This window comes from Strix aluco, chromosome 4 (genome assembly GCF_031877795.1).
Source record: "Strix aluco isolate bStrAlu1 chromosome 4, bStrAlu1.hap1, whole genome shotgun sequence".
NCBI classification, from domain to species: Eukaryota; Metazoa; Chordata; class Aves; order Strigiformes; family Strigidae; genus Strix; species Strix aluco.
This window is the reverse complement of record NC_133934.1, coordinates 113529606-113555564: the sequence shown is the minus strand read 5'-3', so window position 1 is coordinate 113555564 and position 25959 is coordinate 113529606. Positions and strand designations below refer to the sequence as shown.

At 42.6% G+C, this 25959-nt stretch overlaps 2 protein-coding genes across 5 annotated transcripts in view; both read left to right on the top strand.

The window, feature by feature from the left end:
• PPP4R3A (protein phosphatase 4 regulatory subunit 3A) overlaps positions 1-4229 on the top strand; it is a 46234-nt gene extending 42005 nt beyond the window's left edge. For all 3 annotated transcript variants that reach the window (XM_074824951.1, XM_074824952.1, XM_074824953.1), the window contains 3 exons: positions 70-260; positions 788-1014; positions 3356-4229. In XM_074824951.1, the coding sequence (XP_074681052.1) occupies positions 70-260; positions 788-1014; positions 3356-3469 (532 nt within the window). In that variant the 3' untranslated portion in view covers positions 3470-4229. The remainder of the gene's footprint in view (positions 1-69; positions 261-787; positions 1015-3355) is intronic.
• Positions 4230-17692: 13463 nt separating this feature from the next.
• The window catches only part of CCDC88C (coiled-coil domain containing 88C), a 107552-nt gene continuing 99285 nt past the window's right edge, over positions 17693-25959 (top strand). For both annotated transcript variants that reach the window (XM_074824950.1, XM_074824949.1), the window contains exons 1-2: positions 17693-18171; positions 18278-18378. In XM_074824950.1, the coding sequence (XP_074681051.1) occupies positions 18112-18171; positions 18278-18378 (161 nt within the window). In that variant the 5' untranslated portion in view covers positions 17693-18111. The remainder of the gene's footprint in view (positions 18172-18277; positions 18379-25959) is intronic.

Below are 25959 nucleotides of genomic sequence, written 5' to 3'. Positions count from 1 at the left end.
GCCAAGTAATTTTATTATTAATATGAGTTGTTTTTTGAATCAAAAGTTTTAAAACTTCCTGTTCTGCAGCATGCGCTCCATTTTGAGAAACCATAGGTACAGAAGGGATGCAAGAACCCTCGAGGATGAGGAGGAAATGTGGTTTAATACTGATGAAGACGATATGGAAGATGGAGAGGCAGTGGTGCCCCCTTCTGACAAAACTAAAAATGATGAAGATATTATGGACCCTATCAGTAAATTCATGGAAAGGAAAAAATGTAAGTGATGGGGAGAAGAATGTCATATGGCTCATGCAGAAGCCATAACTTATATTCTTTAGTCCTACTGCAATGAAGGATTTGCATGTATTTATTCTGAAGTTCTTAGATTTTGAAATTCTGACACCAAGTTGGTGGACCACCCTTTCAAAACAAGTTTTGTTGTCTTTACAAGTTGAATGACACAAAATATTGCTGTTGATTTCTTAAAGTATTTGAATGACAATCTTAGCTGAAAGTCGAGTTTTCCTGTGTTTTATCCAGGTTTGTAATTCAAAATTTTCAATGTAAATGTTGAGGTGATACCATTGGTAGATTAAAAGTGTTCATTCCTGGCCAATGACAACAGCTGGTGAGTAGTATACTAGTATGAAAAAAAAAAAGTTTATGATGACTCACTTTACCAAGTTTTACATAAAGTATTCAGCCTTTTCTCGCACAGTGGAGTGATTTGTAATCAAATGTTTTTCTCAATAATATTGCTTTACTTTTGCTTTTTTTTTGTGTTTTATTTTTTTTCACTCCAGTAAAAGAGAGTGAAGAAAAGGAAGTTCTTCTGAAAACTAACCTTTCTGGACGTCAGAGCCCAAGTTTCAAGCTTTCCTTTTCCAGTGGTACAAAATCTAACCTTACCAGCCAGTCATCTGCAAGCAATCTGCCTGGATCCCCAGGGTCTCCCGGATCCCCAGGGTCCCCTGGGTCTCCAGGATCAGTTTCTAAAAGCACATCTCAGATGGCAGCTATTACAACTAAGGTAATTTTGAATGGACATAGGTTGACTTCACTGTTACAGACTAGGAATTTGCTTTAGCATCATTCTCAAGTTTGTGTGAATTCTGACATGTTAAGCAGACAGTAGTGGACTGTGGTTTGTGTGTACTTTTTGTCTGGCCTTTAGCATTTTTAAGGAGATTTGACATGTATATAAAAAGAAGAAATAAAAGCTTTTTTTAATGCCCAAACTTAAAAGTATGAAGCATACAACTAGTTGCTGTTTGCAGTGATCTTTACTGTGAAATACAGATAACACTTTACTTTTATTAAATTGCACAGGGATATTTGGTAGGTAGAAATACAGAATTACTTCAGAAACATTGCCAAATTTTGCCAGACTCTATGATGTCCCACCACCCCCATTGAGAATTTCTATTATTATCATTTTTAATATTGTTCAGAATGCTATAACTGTCACATGTGACAGAAATAAAATGTATTATGGAGGGGTGGTTGCTGTAAGCCAAAATGTAAACAATTTTTAATATCCTAGCATGACTCTTTTACCTTTTGAAATAACACATAGTTTTGAGTTGGAACATACTGAAGTAGAAGAAAGGCTATTTAAAACAGTCAGTATAACTTTCAGTGAATATCCAAACCCAGCATTTTTAAATACATTTTAGGACGCTGTTGGATTTTACCAGATTTTTGGCTAAAACTCTATTTAAACCATGTCAGGGAAATAGAGTGACTGGTGTTTTCCCAGCACTGGGGGACAGAAAAGGTATTCGGTTCAGCGTAGCTCGGATAATGAGAATTTACTTTCATAACAAGTGTTTTTCTGAAAGGTCGGGTATGTATCTCAGGTAGCCTTGGAATAACTCCGATTTATCCTTATTTTTAATGCCACCATACTGCTTGTTCACCTAACTTCTAGTAAAGGCAAATGGGTTTTAGTTTTTTTCTTTCTTATAGTTGAACATGGCTTAAGAGTTTGTGTTTGGATTACCTTCTGTTGAAAACACCTGAATGGGAAGAGTTTGGTTGATGGAAGAACTAGGAGACACTTCCTCTAAATCCTTCTGTGGATGAAGGGGAAGCAGATTTATTTCATTTATGAAAAAAATACAGTAGTTAGTCAAGCACTTTTTAAAAGGGATGGAATTGGCTTGGAATTTAGTTCAGTCTATTCTGTATTTCTGCAGGAGGCTTGTTCTCTCACAGACAGTATAATTCCTTGAATCTGAAATGGAGTCTTTACATATGGAGCGTATTTCAGACACTATTGGCTCCAAAATTTCAAGTCATGGTGGCAAAAGAAAAATGTTCAGGTTACACTGAATATGCAGTGCACTGAAAAACCATTCATGGACTCAGGCATAAGCTACCTTCTTTCAGTAAAATGTACACTGTTTATAAATGTGGCACAGTCGCAAACTAGAAACAGTGTTGAAATTGGGTTTTTCATTAATTGTCTGATCCTGTTATTTTATGTGTAGAATCCTCAGTGTTATGTTCTATGTGACTGTACAGAATGTGTGTAATTGTCTATCGAGTTGTATTTTGGTATACAGTTGGCTGAAATTTTCTATTTTGGATGTCTGTCATTGGACACCTGAATAAGTAATGGTAATGTGATCTTTGAGTATCAGTAACTGCCATTGTAGTCAAATGCTGGTTAAGCTTTAGAAATTGCAGTGCACTGTAGTTAGAGGAAGTTTTAGAAGTTCGTACCACTTTTTAATGGGTCCAGAGTTACCTAATCTTAAAATTTGTGGTTATTTGCAATAAAAGGGAGTTTTTAACATCACTAGATGAGCTTTAATTTTCAGCTGCGAAGTTGTTTAAATTTTGTAACCTGTACACCTCATTCCATTATATTATACAAAAAATTCTTCAAATTACTACATATTTAAACTAGCTTTTGTGAAGACAGGCTGTGTTCTAAAAGTATTGTAATTCAAAAATTCAAATTGAAGGATATTCTGTATTTCTTTCTGAAGTGCTTCCAGATTGCTCGTTGCTGCAGTCAGCTATGCCTGGTAAAAAAAAAAAAAAATTACATCTTTATGGATAGAGCTGCAGTGACACGTAGCAAAACTAAGTAGATTTTTGGATTTTCTTAAATTTCAATTGGAAATATTTCTATCTAGTTGGATAGGTAAAACTCCATTTTGGATTTATTCATTTAAACATTTTTCAGACAATGTCATTTTCCTTCATGAAGGATTTATTTTTATTTTGCTTCATTTTATTCAAAACTTCATGAATCAATACGCTTATGGCCATATTCTGTGCAAACATCATTTTCTAATACAACGTGAAGTATCAATGTGCAAACATTTTCTTAATTATAGTAATTGTGTCTGTCTTTGTAGGGAGGCCTCGTTGGGCTTGTAGATTATCCTGATGATGATGAAGAGGATGATGAAGAAGAAGATAAAGAGGAAACTTTACCTTTGTCAAAGAAAGCAAAGCTTGAGTCATCATAATGGCAACTGCTGAAGAACATTACCAGTTGGGGGAAGGATATTTTTTCCAAAAACAAAACAAACCCACAGCAAAGCAGCAATCTTCTGTGAATTACTGTGTGACACAGATCAACCTATACAAATGGATTTCTGCCAATCAAGTGCCAATTCAAAGGAGCAGAAGAAGGAGAAATATTTCATTTAGGGGAAAGACTTATGCCTTTGAGCTCTCCAGCTTGGACCACATGTTGCCCTTTTCTCAGGGAAGGAAATGGAAAACAAAAAAAACATAATAAAAAAATAACAAAAAAAGCCAACAGGGCAGGAGTTTTGTTAGTAGAACTCTGGATTGGCTGGTCAGTTGCTACAATCAGAATATGCTTTCTTGGACCATATGAGACTTCTGAAGAAACGGCGGTTTTTGCCATAATTCTTCACTAGTTAAGAATGCCAGCAGTTTCTTTGTATAAAAGAGACCTGCCTTTGAAATCGTACATTCTGAACATTTTAGTCAAGCTACAACAGGTTTTAAAAACCTCTACGGGGGAGGGCCGAATATAAAGTTTCCTCTTTTTTTTTTTTTTTAAATCTGTTCCCTTTGCCCTTTAAACTGCAGATTTTTTTTTGGAGGTGGGGGATTTGTTTGTCCCTTCTTGATTAAAGATTGAGTGGAATTCTAGATGTGGTCACTTTTGTGTCATAATTTTTTTTGCCCCCCTGAGTGTATGCTTAGTTGTTGAGTATATATTTGGGACCATTAAAATTTTTTGATGTAATATAATCACACTGTTGTGCTGGTACCTGTTTCACCCTGTGTAATTTTGTTCTGCATCACAGTTCTTAATATGTTTAGGATTTTATGGAAGATGGTATAGTTTTTATTGGAAAAAAAAATCTTACCACAATGTGCATAAAAGCAATATTATTTTGTGACTAAATATTTTATATTAAATTTTACTTCAGCAACTGTCAAGAAAAAATTCAGGGAAATAGGATGGAATAAAAAAATTGAAACCTATAAATACAAAATTAGTATTCCAAAGAGACTTTGAAATTTCATAACTCAGAACAACGATGGTAGACTAACTCATCAAAATGCAAGATGGATGATTTAGGAATACCAATATATTGACTCATTTGACTTACAAAAATAAAAAAAGAAATAATTAAAGCTGAAGAAAAATGGCATTAGTGGTATTTTTTTAAAACCTCTGATTCCCTTTGGAATACCAGTTTTAGTAAATCAAAGATGGTTGTAGAATAAACTCTTTATAAGGATACCATCTTTTGAAATTTATTCTAACACTCAATTGAAAAACAGTGATTAAACTTTGGGTCTAACTCAATGACTACATTCTTTCCCCTTTTTCCAAAAATCTAAATAATATTAATTTGAAACTAAATGTTATATCCTGCTTCATTACTGCTTTTACAGAAGATGGCTCTGATTGCACAGCAGTGCTTCCTGTGAAGGGGAGTTTATTCAGTTCCTTTGCAAACAAGAAACCCTTCCTTACATTTATTTTCAAGAGTTGACTTCCTTTTGGACATTCAAAGCACCAATGTTGCAACAATCGTGATGTTATACATTAATGTATCGCATACAAATAGAAATAAGAGAAATGAAAATCTGAGGCTGGATCATACATGATCACACCCAAGTGTAGATTAGCACTTTGTTCCTGAAAATTGTGCATTGCATGGCACATTCTTTACTAACTACAGAAGTCAAAGCTTTTGTGCTTGGACTTAATTAATACATATTAGTAGTTTCAGATTTAAGTAAGAGAGAGTACATTAGGGAAAAATTATTAGCTATGTTTTCCTCAAAAAGTTCATTTGAAATCACTTTCCAAGGTTGAATTTTTACAGTGTGTTTGAAATGTCTGTGACAAAGCAGTTCTCAGCAATAAATTTTTCAGAGGGGGCAAGAGTTGAGCGCTTGGTAGCTACAAGATGAAATAAAATCTTCTGCTGCAGTATGAGAGTTCCCATGCTGTCTCAACAACCTGTCTGAAACCTGATTTTTGCAACTTTGGTGTCAGAGCAGATATCGTGACAAGGAAATCTGTAATTTTGCAGGTTTTCCTAATTAGCCTGAATTTAAATCCTTCCCAATCTGTCAAACTTTCCTTGAGCATAAAGCTCACAAAATTTATCCATACAGTCGTCTTCATGTACTCCAGGATGTATCTCAGGCAGTCATTCTTCTGAGTTGGTCGAAGGAAGATTTTTTTTTGTTAATGTTTTTCGTGTTCCTTCAGCTATTGGGTGCTTGATTTTGTGATGTTTGATGCTGCAGTCTTCTAAACTTTTGGATACTTTCATAATACTTGTAGGAGTCTTGGATTTTGGACTTTCAGTACTTGAAGCATTACATTTAACAGAAGAAATGCTATCCTTGAGTTACTGGGTTCAGTCAAAATAATAATGGAAGTAGGAATATTTTTGAACTTTTTATATTTTTATGAAGCTTCAAAGGACTGGCAAAATATTAAGCTGCACATCTTTTCATGCCGTCTAACTTCTGTTAGATGGTTAATTGTCTTCCCAATTATCTAATGTTTGTGGCCTGACAGGATGTGTCTACACTTAGATGATAATATTCATGGAAGTTGGAAGTAGGTGAGTTGGGGACAGTGGTGGGTGTGCTTTTGCCCAGTGACTTTCACTTTTGTATTCATGGGAATCTTGAAATATATTTCAGGAAGAAAAGGAAATACTGGGATTGTGAGAAATGATAGATTAAAAAAAAAAAGTGAGTATGAGTTAAGAGGTGGAAAAATTATGTTACGAAAGAGTGTTGCATTCTAGAGCTTTCTCTGGTCTGATGGGGGGGGGTTTATTCTTAGTTTTAATACCATTTGTCCACATCCTAAGAGAGCTGCATGTATATTGTATTAAACATGGCTCAGTCATTCTTAATTGCATTTTAACTGTATCCTTAAGTATGGTTTACAGGGTAAACCCTTAAGTATTGTACAGGCAAGATCGAATGTGCTTGAATCATCAGTACAGGCCCCTATATTCCTTCAGCGGTTGAAAGACTCGATGCTGGTTGCTCTGATGTACGCTTCCTAGCTTTGAGCCTGGGTTTGCTGGGGATACCAGACAAAAGTATATAGATACCTGGTCCCCCAAGGAAGCACACCCTGTAACCTGGAATATTTGCAGATTTTCTTCCACTGTACACAGAGGGCAGCTGCATTCAGGTAACAGTGCACGTCACTGAAAAACAGATCTCCTGTGTCATGAGAGGGAAGGGATCTGAAAGCTGGTGTATCTAAGGATAAATTGCTTCTAAAATGTACCTGTCTGTAATATACCTACTTGGTAAACAAGATCAGACTGTTCATCCATCTCTCATAGTCCACCCAGGTGAGACATCATGTTCTCATGGAATCAAGTGTCAAGTAGGTCCAATCCTTTTAACGTACCAAGGATGAAACTGTTCAGATCGGTTTTGGCTGTGTTTTTACATCTCTGCAAATTTCAGAAACTGTTTAATGAGATAACTAACATAAGAGTCTGTTCTCATATTGCTGCTGTGGCTCTATGAGGGAATTAGCTACCTTTCAACCCAGCACAAGTTACATCGGTTGCCTTGCTGAATGATGTCTCCTAGCATCTGTAGAGTGGCCGCAGGAGTTCAGCCTTACCTTTATCAACCATTGTACAGCTGCAGAGGCATCCTGCAGCAATGCTGTCTATGCTAGGGTAGTACTGCAGTTCCGTGCCCTCAAGATATCAAGACCCGTTCCAGGTAAGATGTGAAAGTAGGAGACCAGATGGGTTACTGCTTGGGCTCTCCCGCAGCGTACGCATAAAACCAGGCAAGCATTCAAAGAAGAGAAGTTATCAACAACTCAAGTTTTTCAAGATAAGTTGTCCATGTGTGTGTTCCTCATCTGCTCCTACTGCTTTCTCTTTTTGACGTCCAGAAGAAATGAAGGTATATACAGCTTATAGTTCAGTCCAGAAAGGAGACAGGGCATGTGGGCATGTTGCAGATACAGCAAAACCTGTGGAAGAGCTTGTAATGCCTGCCTTCAACCATAGCCATAATTTAAAGTCTGTTATTCATGTGAGGGAGGCATAACTTACTATATTTTCATAGGTGGCGAGCTTGTATCTCAATTTAATATTGTTCTAGTTGCAATCACATTCATTGGAGCATGTAAATCTTGTGGGGTTTTTATAGTAATTAAAATAATAAAACTATTCAAAGCTGAAATGAAACCCTGTGGACTGCTGGAAAAAAGGCAATTAAAAAAAGGGAGGGGGGAGATGTCTTGTGGATGCCAGTTGTATTTATGAACAATGTAAAAATAATACATAAGCTAGTGGATAATATATACGTATAAAAAAAGGCAGGTAGAATGCTACTCGCAAATGATTGAAATAGCTGCTGGTTTACAACGTTTTCAGATGTATGCTGGCAGCCTCACTGTGCACCGTTGCATCTCCCGGAGATGTAAGGCATCAGCCTGTCTCAGAACTTCTCCAAAATGGCTCCATGTGAACAACTTTTTGTGGTTTAAATTGAGACCTGGAAATTATTAGGTACAGGGTGGAATTATGCTCACAAAAATGTGCATTTGTAGTATTGACTGGGGATGATTTGGGCTGAATAACGTTGATTTTGATACTCCACTTGTAAGCAACTTACATGCATAAAGATACCGTATGTGGGCTGCCCACCTAAAAGGGTTCAGAAGCATTCTGTGGTCCTGTGTATGACTGTTCGTTAGCATTGCTTCTGGAAGCAGGTGCATACCAGAGCCCTTACATTATGCTCATGAGTTTTCAGACAAGGCTACTCTTTTCTCTTGTGTTTCAGATGTACACTTCAGTGACTGAAGTCTTGGAAATTTGATTTTAAAGTGTGCTTACCTCAATAAGGCTTATTTTAAACCTACTGATGTTGAGTGGCCTTTTACCATCCTCCTGGACCTTCACTCTGTCACTGAATTGGAGTTGAATGGTCAAGGATCCCCAAAGGAAGCTATGAGTGGGGATGTGCAATTTGTTGATCTCACCCTTCAGCAGGATTTGATCCATGTTGTGACTAAGGATGCGGAGGTAACTGGAAGCAGCTCTTGATGTACTGATTCACAGGAGTCTATGCTATCAACAATTAACGTTTGGGAGAAACCTTAAAAAAACCTACATTTTCAATCTGCCTCTACTTTTACACATCTGAAAATGGTGTTAAGTTAGATCATCTTATCCTGAAAAAAAGCTTGTTTCCTCCCCATGGCTTTCCCACCTCCACAATTCCCCCAAAACAGAAGTGACTTCCTCTGCTGCCATCAGGTGGGGTTTTGTAGATTAGCCAGGAGAGCTGGAAGCTGCAATTCTTACTGAAGAAATAACTGCTGATTAAAACCAACAACAGAGCACAGCTTTTGGCATGTTTGAGTTGAGCCTCAAAATGGAAATAAATCTACTTCTTCAAGGTCTACATTACCTGCAGTTAAGAAACGAGGAAGATGTAAATGTTTGTTTTTCATGGGCAGGAGAACTAAGGACCAAAGCTAATAATAGAGTAATACAAGTGTTTGTCTTCAGAAATTTTTATATGTGCGTGCTCTTTATTATAAAGCACCTTTCAAATTTTGTTAGTATTTATATAGCTAGCCATATCTTTATCTGAATATATAGGCACTATTTAATCTTTAAAGCATGTGTTCCTTTGGAACCAAGTATGGAGATGCATGTATTTTGTTCAACCAGTTGTGTTGTGGGATTTATTTTTTGATACAATTGTCCAGGGCCATACAGATGTTCTGCACAGCAGAGAATAACCACAGTCCTCACTGGTCACTGTTACGAACAGGACTACAGGTGGAACCTCTCAAGTACCCACCTAGCTGACCTTTGGACTTTCCTCTTGCTCAGTTTGGTGAATAAGATGAGCTTTCTATATTTGGACATTCAAAAGAAGACCTCCCCGTACAGTGAGGTGCCTGACACCAGTGACCTAAGCTAGACTCAAGCCTGTAGGATCTGAACTCCACACATTTAGTATGTTTAATTTTCCTGACTGAATGGTATCTAATTCATGTTAATCGTGTAATAAGGAAGAGCTACACTTGCATGACATGTTTGCATGCAAATCTATCTTGACAGCTCTTTAGTTAGGAGATATGTGACTGTGGCTACATGGTATGTGATGTGATATCTGAAGAAAATGGCTGTGGTAGTTGTGTAGTTTGTTATGAGCTGTCTTTTGCAGCGTGTTGCTAATATGAGGGTGCTTGATTGTAACCCCAGGGAAAAACACATTCCTGCCTCATAACCTGGCAGCACGAGGTGCCAGATGAAGTGCCTGAGGGCTTTATGGGGAACACACTTCAGCACCTTGTCCCTGAGCACAGCTTGGGTCAAGTTCTACCCAAGTCGATGCCCAAGTATAATTTTTGACACCTAATAACTGTATTGCTCTTTCACCTTTTGAGACAGACTCAGAGTTCAAGCTGGGAGGGAGACCACTTGCATAGCAGTAGTGTAAGGGAGAAGCAAGGTGCCAGTCTTTGGCAATCCAGCGGCAAGAGGCGAGTCATTTTGATACCTGCGGCCATATCTCCTTTTGATATCCAAGAACAGGATAGGCCTTCTCCTGATGTCGCTATCAAAGTTAGGAATAATCAGAGCATCAAGTTTGCACGCTAGACCTGGAACAACAGGCTAGTTAGAGCATCTCCATCAAAAGACAAATCACCTTTGTATTGTCAGGCAGTTATGCCCCTATACCATGAGCTGACAATGTTGTAATAGACTGCAAGATCTCCTGGTTCTTATCATAAACATCGGAACAGCAGCAGAAATTCTACAGAGATTTGTGTGGGTGTTTATTTTGATTATATCATCCCTAATGAGATTACTAGAAATACTCCCCTTTTCAGTGTGCCGCAAGCCTCAGTGGATTCTTACAAATTTCATTCATCTTGCAGTTTACCTTCATAGTGAAGCAATATGACTCAAATTCAGGATTGCTGTTAATTTCATCATTTTAAGGAAAAATTAAATACATGCCTAAATATATGGATCCTCTTAAAGGGATCAATTATTTCAGGAATGAAGGCTATCTACTTAGAGTTCTGCAAGTGTAGTTACAAATTTCCATAGACTGTGGGAAATGAACTCTCTTTTCTGTATGGAAAAGATCGGCAGGCTACTGGTGATGAATAAAAAGTAGCTGAAGAAAGCCAGGTGGTTGCTAGAGTGCCCTTGGGAAGCCTCTTGTAGAACTCTGAAAACAGCCAGCTACAGACGGCTGTGATGGCTATTAAAATCCAGAATACCAAAAGACACCCAAGGTAGGAGATGCCACATTCAGCACATTATAACTGAGGGCATAAAACTGCTCACCAGAACTGCAAAACTCTTACTCCACAAGACCTGAATTTGTAGTTTACTGACACCTTTGGGGAGTCCTTACAGTTACCTGCTCCAAATGTAAAAGCAAGCTTCAGCTTGCCTCTCCTTCTCCAGAGCCATACCTGGCAATCTGAGAAACTTTGCCAGCTAGGTGTGTGATGCTGACAGCTAAACCATTCACATCACCACCTCATCTATTTCTAGCCATTATCCAGACATTTGAAAGGTACTCTACCATATCACAGCATAGCCCACCTCTTTATTACTGGTTGGTTGATAGACCTTTCCCACTGAGCGTCAAGGCTTCCTCTACTGCAGTAATAATACACTATGGCTGTTTTAGGGTGCTGCTGATACCAAAATGTGTCTGGCAGCTTGCAGTATCCTACTGGCCTTTGTAAAATATTAGTAAAGTATGGCTAGATGGCTGATGTAGATCAAATATGACAGTGTGTACAGTGTAGTGAATACAATCACTACAACACGTGTCTGATCTTCTCTCTGTGCTTTTGGACACCCCAGCTCCTACTACATCAAATAGTGAGACAACTGAGTTGTGCTGATTGATAACCTGCCTACAGGTCTTGTGTCAGACTGTGAGGACAGGCAGGAGGTGTGTATAGCCAGGGAAGAGAATGGCTTTTGAATAGTAGCATCACCAAAATAAGAGTCCTTGCATGCTCTACAGTGAGTTTACAGTCACTACACTATCTGTGAAACACCGGTGTCACAATGCAAGTAACAATTATCTCAAGCATTTGTAATTGAAAAATAATCTCACTTCTAAGAGAGTCAAGCCCATGATTGATTTAAAGTCAGTTTCTGTTCACACTGACCTTCTCTTTTGCATAATTCAACTAGAATCAAAGCCACCTTCTCTGTTTCTGCACATTAAGTCAGTGCATATGGTACATAACCACTGATCACCAATTTTTACCATACTCTTGTAAAACAGCTATCTCTAACCCCTTCTTTGGGGTTATCACTCGACAAACCTTAGTTTTGTGCCTTCTGTCACAATGCCTCAAAACTGGAGTCTTTAATTTTGTTAGTTCCTCAAATTCTTAAAATTCTTCCTGTGTCAGTCTGACTCTTGCACACAGAAGAGAATCTGGCTGCTGTTTGAGCAGGTAGCATGGACACACATTTCTCTATTCCCCACGTTGTTCACTGTTCCAAGAAAAGGCTCTCTTGGTAGATACGAGGTGGTGATCCCAGTCCGACTGTCATCTACCTCCCTGCTGAGGCTCTGTTAACTTCTCCTCCTTGGTGTGTCTTCCTTGCACGAGTTTATGCTTTTCTTCAACTCTAACCAGTCTAAGTGCTTTCCAAAGCCACTTATAAAATCTTTGGTTGTACTTGCCTGTTATTTTTACCTGTTCCCCAGTGCCACCAGTATAGATATTGATACACTCTCATATAACTAAAATGCCAAAGCGGCAGTCTGAAGAATGAACAATTCCCCAGAGCACTGGATCTTCAGAATCACATTCTGGTTTTATAAGGACATTTGCTAGTGATGACTGTTAGGAATTGATATTTTCAAGTCATCAGTATTAAATCTTTAACATGATCAAAAGATGATCCATGCAATACATTTTAGTTTTTTCTATACTTCCCTTTTTCCCTTTAGAGGGGCCAGTATCAGTCCCTAGTGTGGTCCTATTGGTTCTTCTACTCATGATTCTCAGTTAACACTGCTGGTGTAGTTCTTCTTTTACCTCCTGCCAAAGAGAGAGAAACTGAGGCATGGCAATCATCTGCCTCTTACATTCTGTGCCTCTATGAGAACCCAACCTTTTGAACAACGTCCCCAAGCCTTTACACAATTATTTCAGTCCTTGCCTCTTCAGTAATCACCTGCTCAACAGCCCCTACCATGCCTTTAAAACCTAGGAGACACTTTCCTCTCTCTGCTGCCGCTTCAAATGAAGTATTTCCCCATTTGCTGGACATGTAGTTCCCACACTCCCATACCTAAGCTCACCGCTTTAGATCACCGCAACCATTCCTTGTTTCTAGCACCTCTTTAGCTTTTGAGTCTAACTTAAATGAGTTTGTTTTCTTTTTCCTTCAGGCTCATGAGCATTTCTCCACTGCTGTGGCACTCATTGCTTCTCTGAAGGGTTCAAGTCAAGGAGGTTATGCCATCATTCCTGTGTTTGCCTGGGATATGAGTACTTTCAAGTTCATGCAAAAAGCCATAAACCACTGCTGCCCCTTCATCTTCTCCCCATATCTTTTGCTCAGTATTAACTTTATTATTTGCCTCATGTATTTGACTCTGTGTCTCTTTTCTACGGACTCAGATGTTTATGAGGTATTCTCCCCAAACTCCCTCTTCTTGTATTTTAGATTCTGTATTATGTTAATCTTGTCAGGAGCCTACACAGCTGACTTAAATTTCAGCACTGAATGAACATCCTGCCCTGTATCAAAGGTTAATGCTAGGTTTTCTGGGAGTTTCTCTCTAAATGTTTTCTTGCAGATACCAGCCACGGAGACTCTGTAAATCACCCACATCCCCCGCCTCCCGACACACATTCAGATTGATCTAAGGCACATAAGGAAATAATTCTGGGGTTTTGTTTGTGTTTTGGTAGGACATATAGTTTTGTTTCTTTTCATAGTTCACATAGTTTCATATAGTTTTGTTTATTTTCATTCAAATTTCTCTAACACAGTTTCTTTACCACCTTTGTCCAAACAAAATGAACGATACTGAAAAAAGCATTTCTGAATTAGATGTTGTGAGGAGCAAAGCTATTTTCTGGCTACCTTCTTTTTTTCCTGGCACCCATTGTTTACAACTCCAGAGTCTAAAGTAAACTTGCTTCATAGCTGAGAAGTTGGTTTATGAACAGTAGAGTCATATTTACAAGAAAGCTGCTTAATGACAGTCCCAAGCAAAGGAGGAGAAAAAGCCCTTTCCTGATTACCATGAGTTTAACTCCTGTATTGTAACCTCGTGAATTCTGTTATTCCCATCCCTCAGCGACTTACACTTCAGACAGCAGATGAATGGTGGAGCTTTGTTGATGGTTGTAATCGTTGCTAGGGGACAGTCTGAGGGAGGTGAATCATGCCATTTACAGTCAGCCTAAAGGAACATTTGGAAATGCTTGAGCTTAGAAATTTCCTTCTGTGGTCTGTGTTGCTGAGAGTCGGGTGCTTTGTGGCTGTGGGGAGTGCTTTAGAAATCTACCATGATAACGGAGGCATTAAACGTCCTGGTATCTTCAGTTGCTTATACCTTTTTATGTGTTTTAAATTGTTGTTCTTGTGTTTCTTCTTTAATAATTATGTTTTTAGTTAAAAGCTGACCATGTGTTAATGGTATCAAAAGAAAGTTGTTGCAAATCACATTAAAATTAAATACTACAAATTTTCATCATTTCTTTACTGTAAGAAGCATGTTTTCCAAATGCAATTGCATGTACATGTCTGGATATGAACTTTCTTCAATACATTCACAGACATTTATTTTCCTGGACATATTCACGAGCATTTATTTTATTTTGTCTGCTGTGGGAAGGCAGCAGCTTCAGGTAACACCAGAAATAAGCACGTTACCTGAGTAACGTCACCTAGATAGCTGAGGTTTTACAAGTTGCGTCTTTGGTGAAGCATGAGGTGGGTAAATGAAAGCGCTCATACTATAAATGCCAAGTCACAGGTTGGAGAGAACACAGAGGAAGCAGTACACAACCTAGCTGGGGCTGACAGGTTGGACACAGAATTACCGAGAAGAAAAAAATCCAATGTACGCAGTTTGGGAGTCTAATAGCTAGGGTATGGTTTTTGCCCAAGGCAGGCAGTCTGGCCTCCTCGAGTCCTGCCCTGTGTGCCCAAGACTGAGCTTGGCAGGGCTCCAGGGCAAGCCTGGTCTTGTTCCTCTCCAGGTCAGCAGGGTTTTACCGACACGTAGCGTGCTTGTGTGGGCAGCTTTAAGTCTGTGGCTCAAGAGAGCACTCAGACGGGGGACCTTAGAAGGCTCACGGGTTCGGCAATGCTCAGCGTGCCTCCACTGCCCTTCAGCGCTTCAGCTGAGGGCTGGAGACCCTCGCAGCACTCCCATTCCCCCTTGTCGGGCGTGCTGAAGGAGTTTAACAGTATTTGACATACTACATCAGGGGTACCGCTCCTCCAAACAAGAAACATGTTATTTCCTACTGTTGTTCTGCTTTCAGCACCGGTGGTCAGCACGGAGCCCGGCCCCACCCCCAGCCCGGAGCCGGCGCGCCCCGCTCCCGCCCTCAGGGCGGCACGCGCCGCCAGCGCCGCCGGCCGCCACCGCCAGGGGGCGCCCGGCCCCCGCCCGCCGAGCAGCGGAGCCCGCGGCCGCGGCCCCAGCCCCGAGTCCGAGCCCGTCCCACCCCGCTCCTGCATCTCCAGCACCCGCTGTGCTGCTGCTAGAGGCCGAATAGTCCTTGTAACACACGCGGTACCCTTGAGTAACCTGTGAGCATCTGGCACCTAACAGCATCTCCAGGAAGATTTCCTGGATAAGAAGTTTAGTTACTAGAACTGTGCTCCACGACGTGCCTTCCCTTTCAACTATCTGTATTCTGCCTTCTCTGAAGGGAACCACATATTTTTCAAATATTAACTTCTTTTTCTTTTGACTCTATTGATTAACGTCCTCTGTTGTAAGTCCTGCAGTAGCAGCTTTAAAATCTTGTTTAGTGACATCTGTTCACAAAACAGGAGACCATAAGGCTTCAAGTATAGCAGTCCGTATCTCTGAAGTGTTGAGAAATTATTAACCATTCTTCTTTTTCTCTCCACACCTGATCAAGGGCTGTTATGCTCAGAAACATGCCTATTTCTCCTTCCAACTACAACAGGTGGTTTCCTTGCCAGTCTTCCTTCTTTCCAGGTTCAGGCTCGCACAACAAAGGGTTAATTTAACAATTTGTACCCTCCTGGCACATCCTCTCAAGAAACCTGGAGTTAAGCTGGAGCTGTACTGGCTTGTAAACAAGTGGCAGTTCCCATGGGCCAGGTCTGGCCAGCCACCAGGCGTTACCCTTCCTTGGTCTACAGGTTTGAGGATTAAAAATAAATCTCATGCCTCACACAGTGTGTTCACCAGCTAATTTAGGGCCATTCCCGTGTAATAATGGGATTCCTCGAAACGCAAACCCGCAGCCGGCGGCCGGGGCCACTCTAGATTTCTTTAATGAGGAGCCAGGCGGAACCCCCGCGGGACCGACCCCACGGGGGCACCGTGAGGACGGGCGGGGCGGCCGACGGGAGCCGCCCTCCGCGGGCCGAGCCGGGCGGCGGCGAGGGGGGGCGAGCTGGCAAGTTTCCCTTTCTGCTTTGTCCAAGTCCGACAGCAGCAAACACAAAGCCTGAGCTCGCTCATGTATCGGCGAGTGATGCTACCACCAAGTGCAGGGTCCTCGGTACGTACCGGGCTGCCGAAAACAAGGATCCTCATGAGGGAAATCATTAAATCCGATCTTTAGCGGGACAAACAGCCCACTGCAATGAACACCAGTGTCTATCATTTGGTGATTGATTGCTTGCAAACGGCTCAGGTCCCTCAGGCAAAACAACAGATGTCCCTCCCTCAGCCGATACACAGACACACATGTACCCACCTCCCTTTCCAGAAATATGTATGGAAGATTAAAAGATTAATAATAAACTGAATTTCAGATATGGTTTGCCTGTGTAAAATCCAAAATAAATGTTGAAACTTTAGTATGATTAAAGAAGAACTAGGCAAAAGGCATTAAGAAGTAGCTGATGCAAAGGCAATAGCAGAGATAAAAGACGGCATCTGTGAAAAATAGACCAAGCCACCAAACGTGAAACCTAGCAAAAGCAAACCTCACCATCCAACACCACGCATGTAACGGCTCGACTTTATGACTGAATCATATTTTCACAAAATCTGAGACTCGGATAAATAAAGCAGGAATCATCCGGATTACCTAGGATTATTTTTTTTTCCTAACTAAAGATAGAATACATTCTGTCCCCGCAGGAAAATAATTCCCACGCTGGGTGGCAGAGCCGCCCCGCCGCAGCGGCTGCGGGAGCCGGGGCCGCGCCGGGCCGGGCACACGGCGCCCCGGGGCAGCGCTGCCCGGCAGCCTCGGCACCCCCGGCCCGGCCAAACCCGAGCGGCGGCACGCGGCGCCGCACTGCGAACGCGCACGCAACAGGCTGTGCCGCTCATGTTCCCTCCAAGTTTTCCTTTTTAGTTTTTTTTGTGCTGCAATAAGGGGCTTACACTGCACGTTTGGAGGCACCCCTAAAGAAGCTGTTCCCGCGTGCCCGAGTACTTTATGGGTAGCTTCGTGCTTAAAAAGCAGAAACTTTAAAACTGCGCACTAGCGTTCCGCACCTGCCTTGCTCCCCAGCAGAGGCGGGCGTAGCGCGCCTCGCAGCTCCAAGCAACGGGCGCAGGCGGGTGCGCAGGTACAACCGCCACGGCACGGTCACGGAGCCGCCCACACCGCGGGGCCCCACATCGCCTCGGCTCAAGCGGGGGAGCGAGGCCGCCCCTCCCTCCCGCCGCTGCCGCCGCCACAGAGGGGCGGACAGACGCCGCCGCTGCCCCTCCCGGAGGCTTTCGGCCGGGGGATGCGGCGGGCGGGGGCAGTCGCTCCCGGGAGGCGCAACGGACGGGCGAAGCCGGCACGGGCAGCTCGCCCCGGCGTCGCCTCGCGGCCCGCCCCCGCCCTCCCCCGCGGCCGCCTAGGGCGCCGCCCATTGGCCGGCGCTGACCCTCTCCGCGCCTCTCATTCGTGGCGGGTCGTGCCCGTCACGGCGCGGCCGCGGCTCGGGTCTAATTGCTGGGGCAAGGGCGCGCCCCACCACAGGTAGTGCCGCGGCGGCGGCGGCCGGAGCGAGGCTGAGGGGCTGCGGGGCTGCGCCGCCGCTCGCAGCTGTTCGGGGCCGCCCCGCGGGAGCTTCGCGCCTTTGGCGCCGGCCTCGGGGCGGGGGGGTTCGCCGTGGGCGGCTGTGCTCCTTCCAGCCCTTCTCCCGGCGTCCTGCCTGAGCAGCCCCTCCTGTGGCCGCGGGGCGAGCTCGGCGGGGCAAGACCCGCCTGTTGCTGCCGGGAGGAGGGACTGCAGCGGCGGCGGGCGGCCCCGCGTCTCCCCCCGGCGCGGGGGCGGGGGAGCGATGAGCCGCGCATTGTTTCCCCTGTAGGCAGCGCCCGGCGGGCAGCGGGGCGGCGGGCTATGGGCTCCGCGCCTTTGTCTCCCGAGTGAGCCGGCTCCGCTCCCGCAGCCTCCCGCCGCCAGCCGGGCCCCGGCGACATGGACGTGACCGTCTCCGAGCTCCTGGAGCTCTTCCTGCAGAGCCCCTTAGTGACCTGGGTGAGCGAGGGGGGCGGCGGGGCGGCCCCGGCCCACCGGGGGCGCAGAGGGGGGTGGCTGGGCCCTCCCGCCATCCCCCCAACCCCGCTGTCCTTCCTCCCGGCAGGTGAAAACCTTCGGGGCCCTGGAGAGCGGGGACGAGGACAGTCTCGGCGTCTACATGGACTTGGTGGATGGCGTCGTCCTGAACAAAATTATGCTGCAAATGTGAGTGGGCTCCCGGCGGAGGGAGGGTGGTAGCCCGGCGCTGAGCGGGGCCGGGCGCGGGTGGCATCGGGGCTGCCGGGGGAGAGGTCGCTTCTCTGGGTGCAGCGTGTCCCTCTGGAGCCGGGCTGCGCCCTCCCGGCTGCCACCGGGCGGCTCTGGCAGCGGACAGGCTGGAAGGGCCGCGTGTAGGGCGAGAGCACGGACTTTGCGTGGGTTTTTTTTCCTTCTGGTTGCTCTTTGAAATTAACAAAAACAAGGGGAAAAAAATCAAATGAATCCAGTCCGATAAAATCTACTTTAATATTTTTCTAGGGTGTTTTCTGGGTGGTATGTATTTTTTGCTTTTTTGTTTTTTTTTTCCTAAAAAATTACTTTTTCTCAGTTGTTCATATATGCTTTAGGGGGAGGTATGTGGCAGTACAAATAAGGAAATGAAAGTACTTTATCATACAAAACTTTACTGGGAGGGTTTAATCTGAAGTGTGTCTACTCTCATGTAAACTTTGATATTAAATACATAATTCAGGGGGAAAAAAGAACAATTTCAGTGACGGCTCTTTCAGGCAGCACTGTAAGGATATGTCTTCAGGAATCTTATAAATAAGTTAAAAGAGCAAACACTGAAAATACTGTAACATTGAAGTGAATTGTTGATGGAACTTGCACATTTTTTTAACCACATCCTTTCCTGTTGCTTGTCTGCTGCATGCAGATCCTGACTTCTGTCTTTGTATTTGCTTTTAAATATTCTGAAATGTATCTGATAAAGAGTTTGTAGGGACAAGTATTTGACTTTCGGGAGAGGAGACTTTGGAAATCGCTCAGTTTTGGCACTGCACTTTTAAGTGAATGAAATCAGTTGAAGCTCAACCAGTGATTTGCAATGTTAGGCCATGGCCAAGCACTTAAATGAATTCATATTAGAATCTTCTAAGTGAAATTCTTGAAAAGTAACTGAAGAAGTCTGACAACCCATGCCCTACCTACTCAAGTTGGCAAGTTTTGTTATCTTCTGGTACCTGGCTGCTCCATCTGAGAAGGTAATCAAATTTTCTTCTGGCTTGATGGTACTAACAGTGGCAATTGTGAGCTGGACCTTAGTGAAGCTTGTGAAGTTTCATGATTCAGAACAGAATCCAGATCACTCAGCCCGATTGGGGATAACGAACTAGTAATGTAAAATGTTAGCTGGGATGGACACCTGATTTAAAGAGAAGACAATTTCCAGCATTTCTCAAGGAGTAATTACACTGTAAAAATAGAACTTTCTGCAAATTAGAGCCTTGAGTATGAGTGTTCAGATCTAGACTTGTAGTTTTCCAAGTTGTGGGAAATTGCATTTTGATTTATGACCGTTGTGTTTGGCACAGAGGTGATCAAGGAACGGCAGCACTTGAGTCTGCTGCAGGTTTAACTAACTAAACTATTACTGTTATCTAATCTGTGAAAGAATCTTATTTCAAAACAAGCAAAATTAATACTTAGTCACTCTGAATTTTGTTATTAAATAGGCTGAAGTTATGTGGCTTTTGAATGACTGTGGCATTCTTACGAGTGATGTATTTTAGAAGTGCTTTATCAGGTGATGTATGCAAACAAATATTTTGTAGTTGGCCACTGAAATATGTCTAAGGAGACATAAAATTGTTAAAGTCTGTGGAGCAACTTAACAGCCCTCTGGGGGCAAGGAGTGAACAACAGATTTTCATTGAAATAAGGAAGATAAACATATAGACTGACGGTGTGCAGTGACACTAGTTGGCATTTGGTTGGATATCATGCATCTGTGAGAAATCCCTGTCATGTTTACTTGCCTTAAGCAGTCAGGAAAACAAGTTTCTTTCTTGTATAAAACATCTCTGTCAGCAGTGTCTCAGAAAATGTAAGTGGGGGAAGCACAAGCAGTGTGAAGTAGGAAACTGTCCCATTATTCACAAACAGGGTTTTTTTTCCCCCTTTTGAGGCAGCTTTGGCAGTGCTTCCAATGGTGTCTAAGGAGCTTGAAACCAAGAGCTTTTCTACTCAGGGCCCAAGACTGTTTAGGTTAGGAAGGATTGTGGTTGTATTTATGTATCCCAACCCAGAAAGACGCTCAGGAGAGGTGCTGACCTTCACTTTTTTCCTGACTTAACCTTTAGAAATTGCAATGCAATTACTGCTTGCCTGTAAATCAGGAAAGCCTTGCAAGGCGTGTTTCTGCCCCACAAAGCTTTCAGAGTAGAAAAATAAATGTGTGTTTTAAAGTGCTTGCTCACTAGTTTTTCAGGTCCTGGTCCCTGAAGATGACTTTCAGTGCTTTGCTCGAGATTTCTTCCTGATGAAATTGTATTAATGAGGGCTTTTGATAAATCTGCTAGAATTTGATACGCTGTGCCGTGGTAGTGTTGATTGCCTGAAAGCACAGATGCATGCAGTGGGTGTAGCAGAGTGAAAGAGCTGGGCTCCTGATGTGGATAGCTGTCACCTTACTTGTGTGTGTTATTTCACTTTTATTTTTTTAGGTTAAATATCCTGCTTGCCTGCTTACTGGAACACAAATAACACAGGCCCATGAGCTTGCATCTAAACACCAGGTGTGATGCAGTACTTTGCTGCAGATCAACAGGTTTCTTTCAGTAACGATTTCAAAAGCCAAATTCTTGGGAATTTCATTATTAAAAATAAAACATTTTCATCCTGCAGCTAAGCAGATTTTAAGTTTAATTGATGGCCACCTGTTGAGTGGAGATTGCTGAGTGAAAGTAAGGCTTTAGCTGTTTGAGGCATGAGTGGGCTGTATGAGTTCAGTCAGCCTCTAGTATCTGTTGTAATAGGTTGGATTTTGCCCAAATGCTCTCTGGCAACTTAGAGTGGGTGGAGAAGATCCCGACTGCTTGATGTTGTAGTGGCAACGTTTTTTAGGCGGTGGGTTCATATCAGCAAGGCAGCTGTGTCACTAGAATATGTAACATCTATCGCTTTTCCTGCCTGCCAAGTCCCCACTGGCTGTGGAACAGGAGGTGAAAGTAGGGCTGTGCCTTCGCTCCATCCTCTTCAGAAATGAACTGCCCCCAGGCATGCTAGCCCTGCATAAACTGTAGTTTGCTCAGGCACAGCAAATGTAGCCATGGTGCAAGGGCAGAGGAAGGGAACCTGGCCTGGTTTAGGCAGATTCTGGCCACAATGTGGTTGGTAGGTAACCAGCTGCTGGTCTTTACTGGTGATCCCTAACAAAGAAGACCCTTTTAAAAAGAGAGTTGTGGGGATTGCTTAGTTCTCAGTAGTGGTGCCTAGCTGCTTAATGAGCTAAATCTAATAGGAAGAGACAGCAGTGTTTGGTTTCCTCACTTATATTTTAAAACAAGACAAATTTTTTTTCAAGTCATTTTGCTGTAAATGAGTGGTTTCCTTTTCCTGTGCTCTGTCCAAGTGTATACCCCAACCTGATCATGCATGAAGGACACGTTGAGTTTTGCAGAATTACAGTACTGACTGAATACTCTGCATACAAAAATGTTTGTTGATCTTCAAAGTGGAAGTGCTGTGTCCTGAGCTTCTGTGTTTCTGGTGGATTTATGTATATCGGGTTAATGAGCTTCTCTGTGGACAAATTTTAAAGAACTTTTTTTCAGATGGCTGTGTGTCACTTCCTGGTGTGAAACTAGCACATGGTGACACTGCATAGACTGCCTTTGGTGTTACAATTGCAGCTGTGTCATAATGTCTACAAGCATAAGCAAATATTTGCCCTGTTTAACTTGTTATAGAAAGTTTTATTTGGGGTTTGGAGTGGGGGTTTACACATGCAGGCACATAAACTTGTTCTAATTTTTCTAATTGATAGTAGATTCTGCTTTTCTGCTAACATTTAGCAAACAGAAATGTGTATTGGGAATATGGCTGATAAAACTACTTTTATTAAAACCGCATAATAAAGATGCACAATAGTAGGTTTTTTCCTTTCAATCGCAGCTGTCATGGTTTGTGGTACTGTCAATCTGTCATCTTTAATTTAGATCATGTGACAGGAACAGCCACATCGTGAGTGCCTGCTTCTTGTGGTTTGTAGCAAATGGCATTAATACCGGAAGGTTGAAGATGTGCATCCTTTAATTTAAAAATCTCATTTAGAGGTGCATTTTTCTACCATTTTCCAGGCAAATTAGAAACCCTGCCCGGCTTAGTGGCGTCATCTCACTTGATGATAGAGGAAGAAGTTGGATGATAGGAGAATTAGACTGGTCCAAGAGTGTTGTATTTTCAGTTAGTTACCTGCAGAGCAAAGTGCTGTGGGGTGCTGGGCACACTGGGCACAGTTGGTTCCTTCTGGAGTCTCATAACCCTTGGGCCCAGCTTCTGGGCTTCCTCCTTACTCATCAAAATTACTTGTCAGAAATTGCTTGAATGGGATTGTCATTTTGAATGTTAAAAATGAAATTTTTTTTTACTTTCATTAATTGGTGGCTTAAGGGGTTGCATCTTCAAGCACTTGTGCTGCTGGCCCCATGCCTGCTGAACTTATCACTTGGTCTCTGTCTCCTGGCCCTTCCCTTCCTCTGTGCTCCTGTAAAAGTCATGAAGGTGTATAAACCAGAGAACTTCTTTAGAATGTTCGGTTTTATACTAAGGTTTGAGACTTTCATTCTGTTTATTTGGCTTGGGTGTTTTTTACTGGTTTGTGAAGTACCTCCTTTAGTCACACTGCCTCAGTCTTACTTGGATAACTTTCTTGATCTTGAGGAGTAGGTGGTTTTTTAAAAAAAGAGAATTGTAATTTTCATTATATTTGTGTGTAAGGGCAAGACCAAACATCAAAGGGCTGAAAAAACATCTCATTGAGGTTGTGTTCAGGGATTTTTTGGATACATTCAGACAGGAATTTGTTTGGGTTACCTGGTTAGTGTTGCAAGAAATCTTTAATTTTCAATAGGATCCTTGGAAAGAGTTGTTCTGTAAAATTCTTCATAAACAAGTTTCACCAACCAAACAAGTGCTATAATGTGCAGAGTGTGGTACCAACAGCTCTGTTTTCTCTAGGGTAGAAATGTCTTTAAATGCAAAATTTGCCTCTTGTGGTGTAATTTTACTCGGGTGCTTTTTTTCCTCAAGATCTCTGCTTCCCCTTCCTTCTTTTCCCTGCTGTAGATCAGGCTGCTCAGGTTGTAGTGTTTGGAGTTCCTCAGTCTCTCTAGGTTTTTAGCCTTTTTCTTTCACTTCTCTTGAGATCGGTAAGCATGTGTGCCTGTGGGTTTTCTGGAGGCTCGCTCCTTCCCTGAGCACTGGTCACCTTAGGCCTGCGCAGTGATGGGGTGTTGCCCCATTCCCGTGCAGCAAGGCCTGCCCACGTCTGGGCTGCTCTCCACTCCCCTTCGGAGAGGAGGCACCGGGTGGGTCTGGATCTGCTCCTGCAGCAGGAGGCCCATTTGCTGCCACTCCTGGCTCCTCTGTCTCACTCCTTCCACGTCCTCTGAGATGTCTCAGGAGCTGGGTGAGTATCATGGAGTAGGCAGCAGCAGCAGTATAGTGTGACATGGTTATTCTAGGCAGAGGAAAGAAAATATATTCTTTCTGAATAAACATGTGCCTCGCACCCTTGATTCTTCTAAGTGTTCATGTCCGTGATTATTAGGTCAAAAGATGTTTTGCCAACTGGATAAAACTGAGCTTACCTGGTAAATGGAAAAGAATAAATCTTTTTTTTTTTTTTCTGGAACCTCCCACTGCCTCCAAGAGCAACTTTCTGCAGCTCCTCCAAGTTCTCGCTGTGGAGCTAGGACAGCTGTAGTTAGTACTCAAGCTGATCTGGTCCAGGATTAAGAAAAAAAAAAAAAAGATGGTAACGAAGAAGAAATGTGATACTGCTTGTTGAGACAGAATTTAGTTTTCACCATGGAGACAATAAGCCCTGTGGTAGTTCAAAGCTATGCTGGCCTTTCACGTCTTGTGCAAAGGGTCCTCTCTGAAGTGAGCTGTGGTGCTGGATGAAGTTAGTTACACAACACATTCAGAAATCCAAACTGTCACTTTTTTGACCTACATTCTGTTTTCAGAAAAGCTTTTAACTTGTCTGTGAGGAGGAGGAGGCAGGACTGTCAGAGTGACACTGTGTGCTGTGGCTTGGCTTCAGGTTAAGAGGACCCTGAGGTCAGTGGCATTAAGGGCTCTTGGGGCAACCAATTACCATTAATGAAGATGATAGGATAAAACCTCCAGAATTGCTTCTGAGGGCCTGATCCTGTCAATGCTTATGTTCTTGTAACAGATGACTAGCTCCACTGTGCCAAAGGATGAGCAGGTCTTGTATTGGGAGGAGTTGTTCTGTGTCTTACGTGCTTTTGAAGACCTCATCCAAGTCCTGCAGTTACACTGCCTACAGCTGTTGAAGAAATTGCCTCTCCTTTGCTGTGGCCAGTGGGTGTGTTTGTGGATTTTTGCCCTATTTTGTGCAGTTTTGGGAAGGGTTGTGGAGTAGTATTCTGCTATACAGCCAAAGCTTTCTCTTCCTGGCCACAGACTGGGGTCACTGCCAGGCAGTGGCATGGCAGTGTGCTGCCTACATGAGCTTTCACATGGAAATGAGAACTGTAGGCTGACCCTTCTGTTTAGCCAGCTTCTCTTAACTGTGTGTTGCTTCCCTTTTAGCTTCCTAGTTTGTTGTCGTGACCTTGCCTAAAAAGGCTAAGCATCCAGCTTCCTTCAGGATCCAGATGCTCAGTACTGAAAGCAAGGTACTCTCTGAGTTCAAGCCCAGGAGCCAATTAAATTTCTCCAACTTGCTGTGTTGCTGAAGTCCCATACTGTCAAACTGTGTATGAGTATGGCTTCTGTGCTTCTGTATCTGAGCATCAGTAAAATATAATACTTATTACAGATTTTACTTTAAAAGCTTGTTAGTTGCCTCTCTGTTTTCTTTTTTCATAATTTGTTACAGTGCCAATTGGTATACAAAATCGTTTGCTGCTGTAAGGGCTTTATAGGGTCTTGCTAGTTTATGCCAGTGTCAGTTTTGGTCATCTGTACTTAGGTTTGCTTGAACCCTGGTATATAAACACTGTGTCTGTTGTCTGCTGCCAAGGCAGTTTTCTCTCATCTCTGGAATATCTATGTATTCTGTCGTATTTATACACATAGCACTGCTTTAACTAGAGAGGTGCTTTGGGATGGCTGTGTGTTTTTAAAAAAAAAAAAAAAAAAAAAAGAAAAAGCTCTTTGACATACTTGTGTAAACTTTGACAGATATATTTTAAAAATAAATATTGGATCAGTTCCTCTTTTATTTCCTTGTCAATGGCTGAGTTCAATATTTGGCTCAGGAAGAGCTGTGAATGGCTTAATTAACAGCCAAAGCAGAGCTCTGGGAGGCAGGTGTTTGGATTGTGTAGGAGTTTGCTGATAAGAGTATTGGAGAGGAAATGCATGGCTTTGATCTATGGTATTGGCAGATAAAGGTTTTCAGGTTCCTTTTTTTGCAATGTGTTAGGGTGTACACAGAGAATCTGAAGGTGCACATTCATATTATTTGCAGCTTTTTTCCTGTGTTTTATTTTTTTATTTTAGAAATAAAATTGCTTCAGGTACACTTTTGATTTCTTTTCCTTTAAA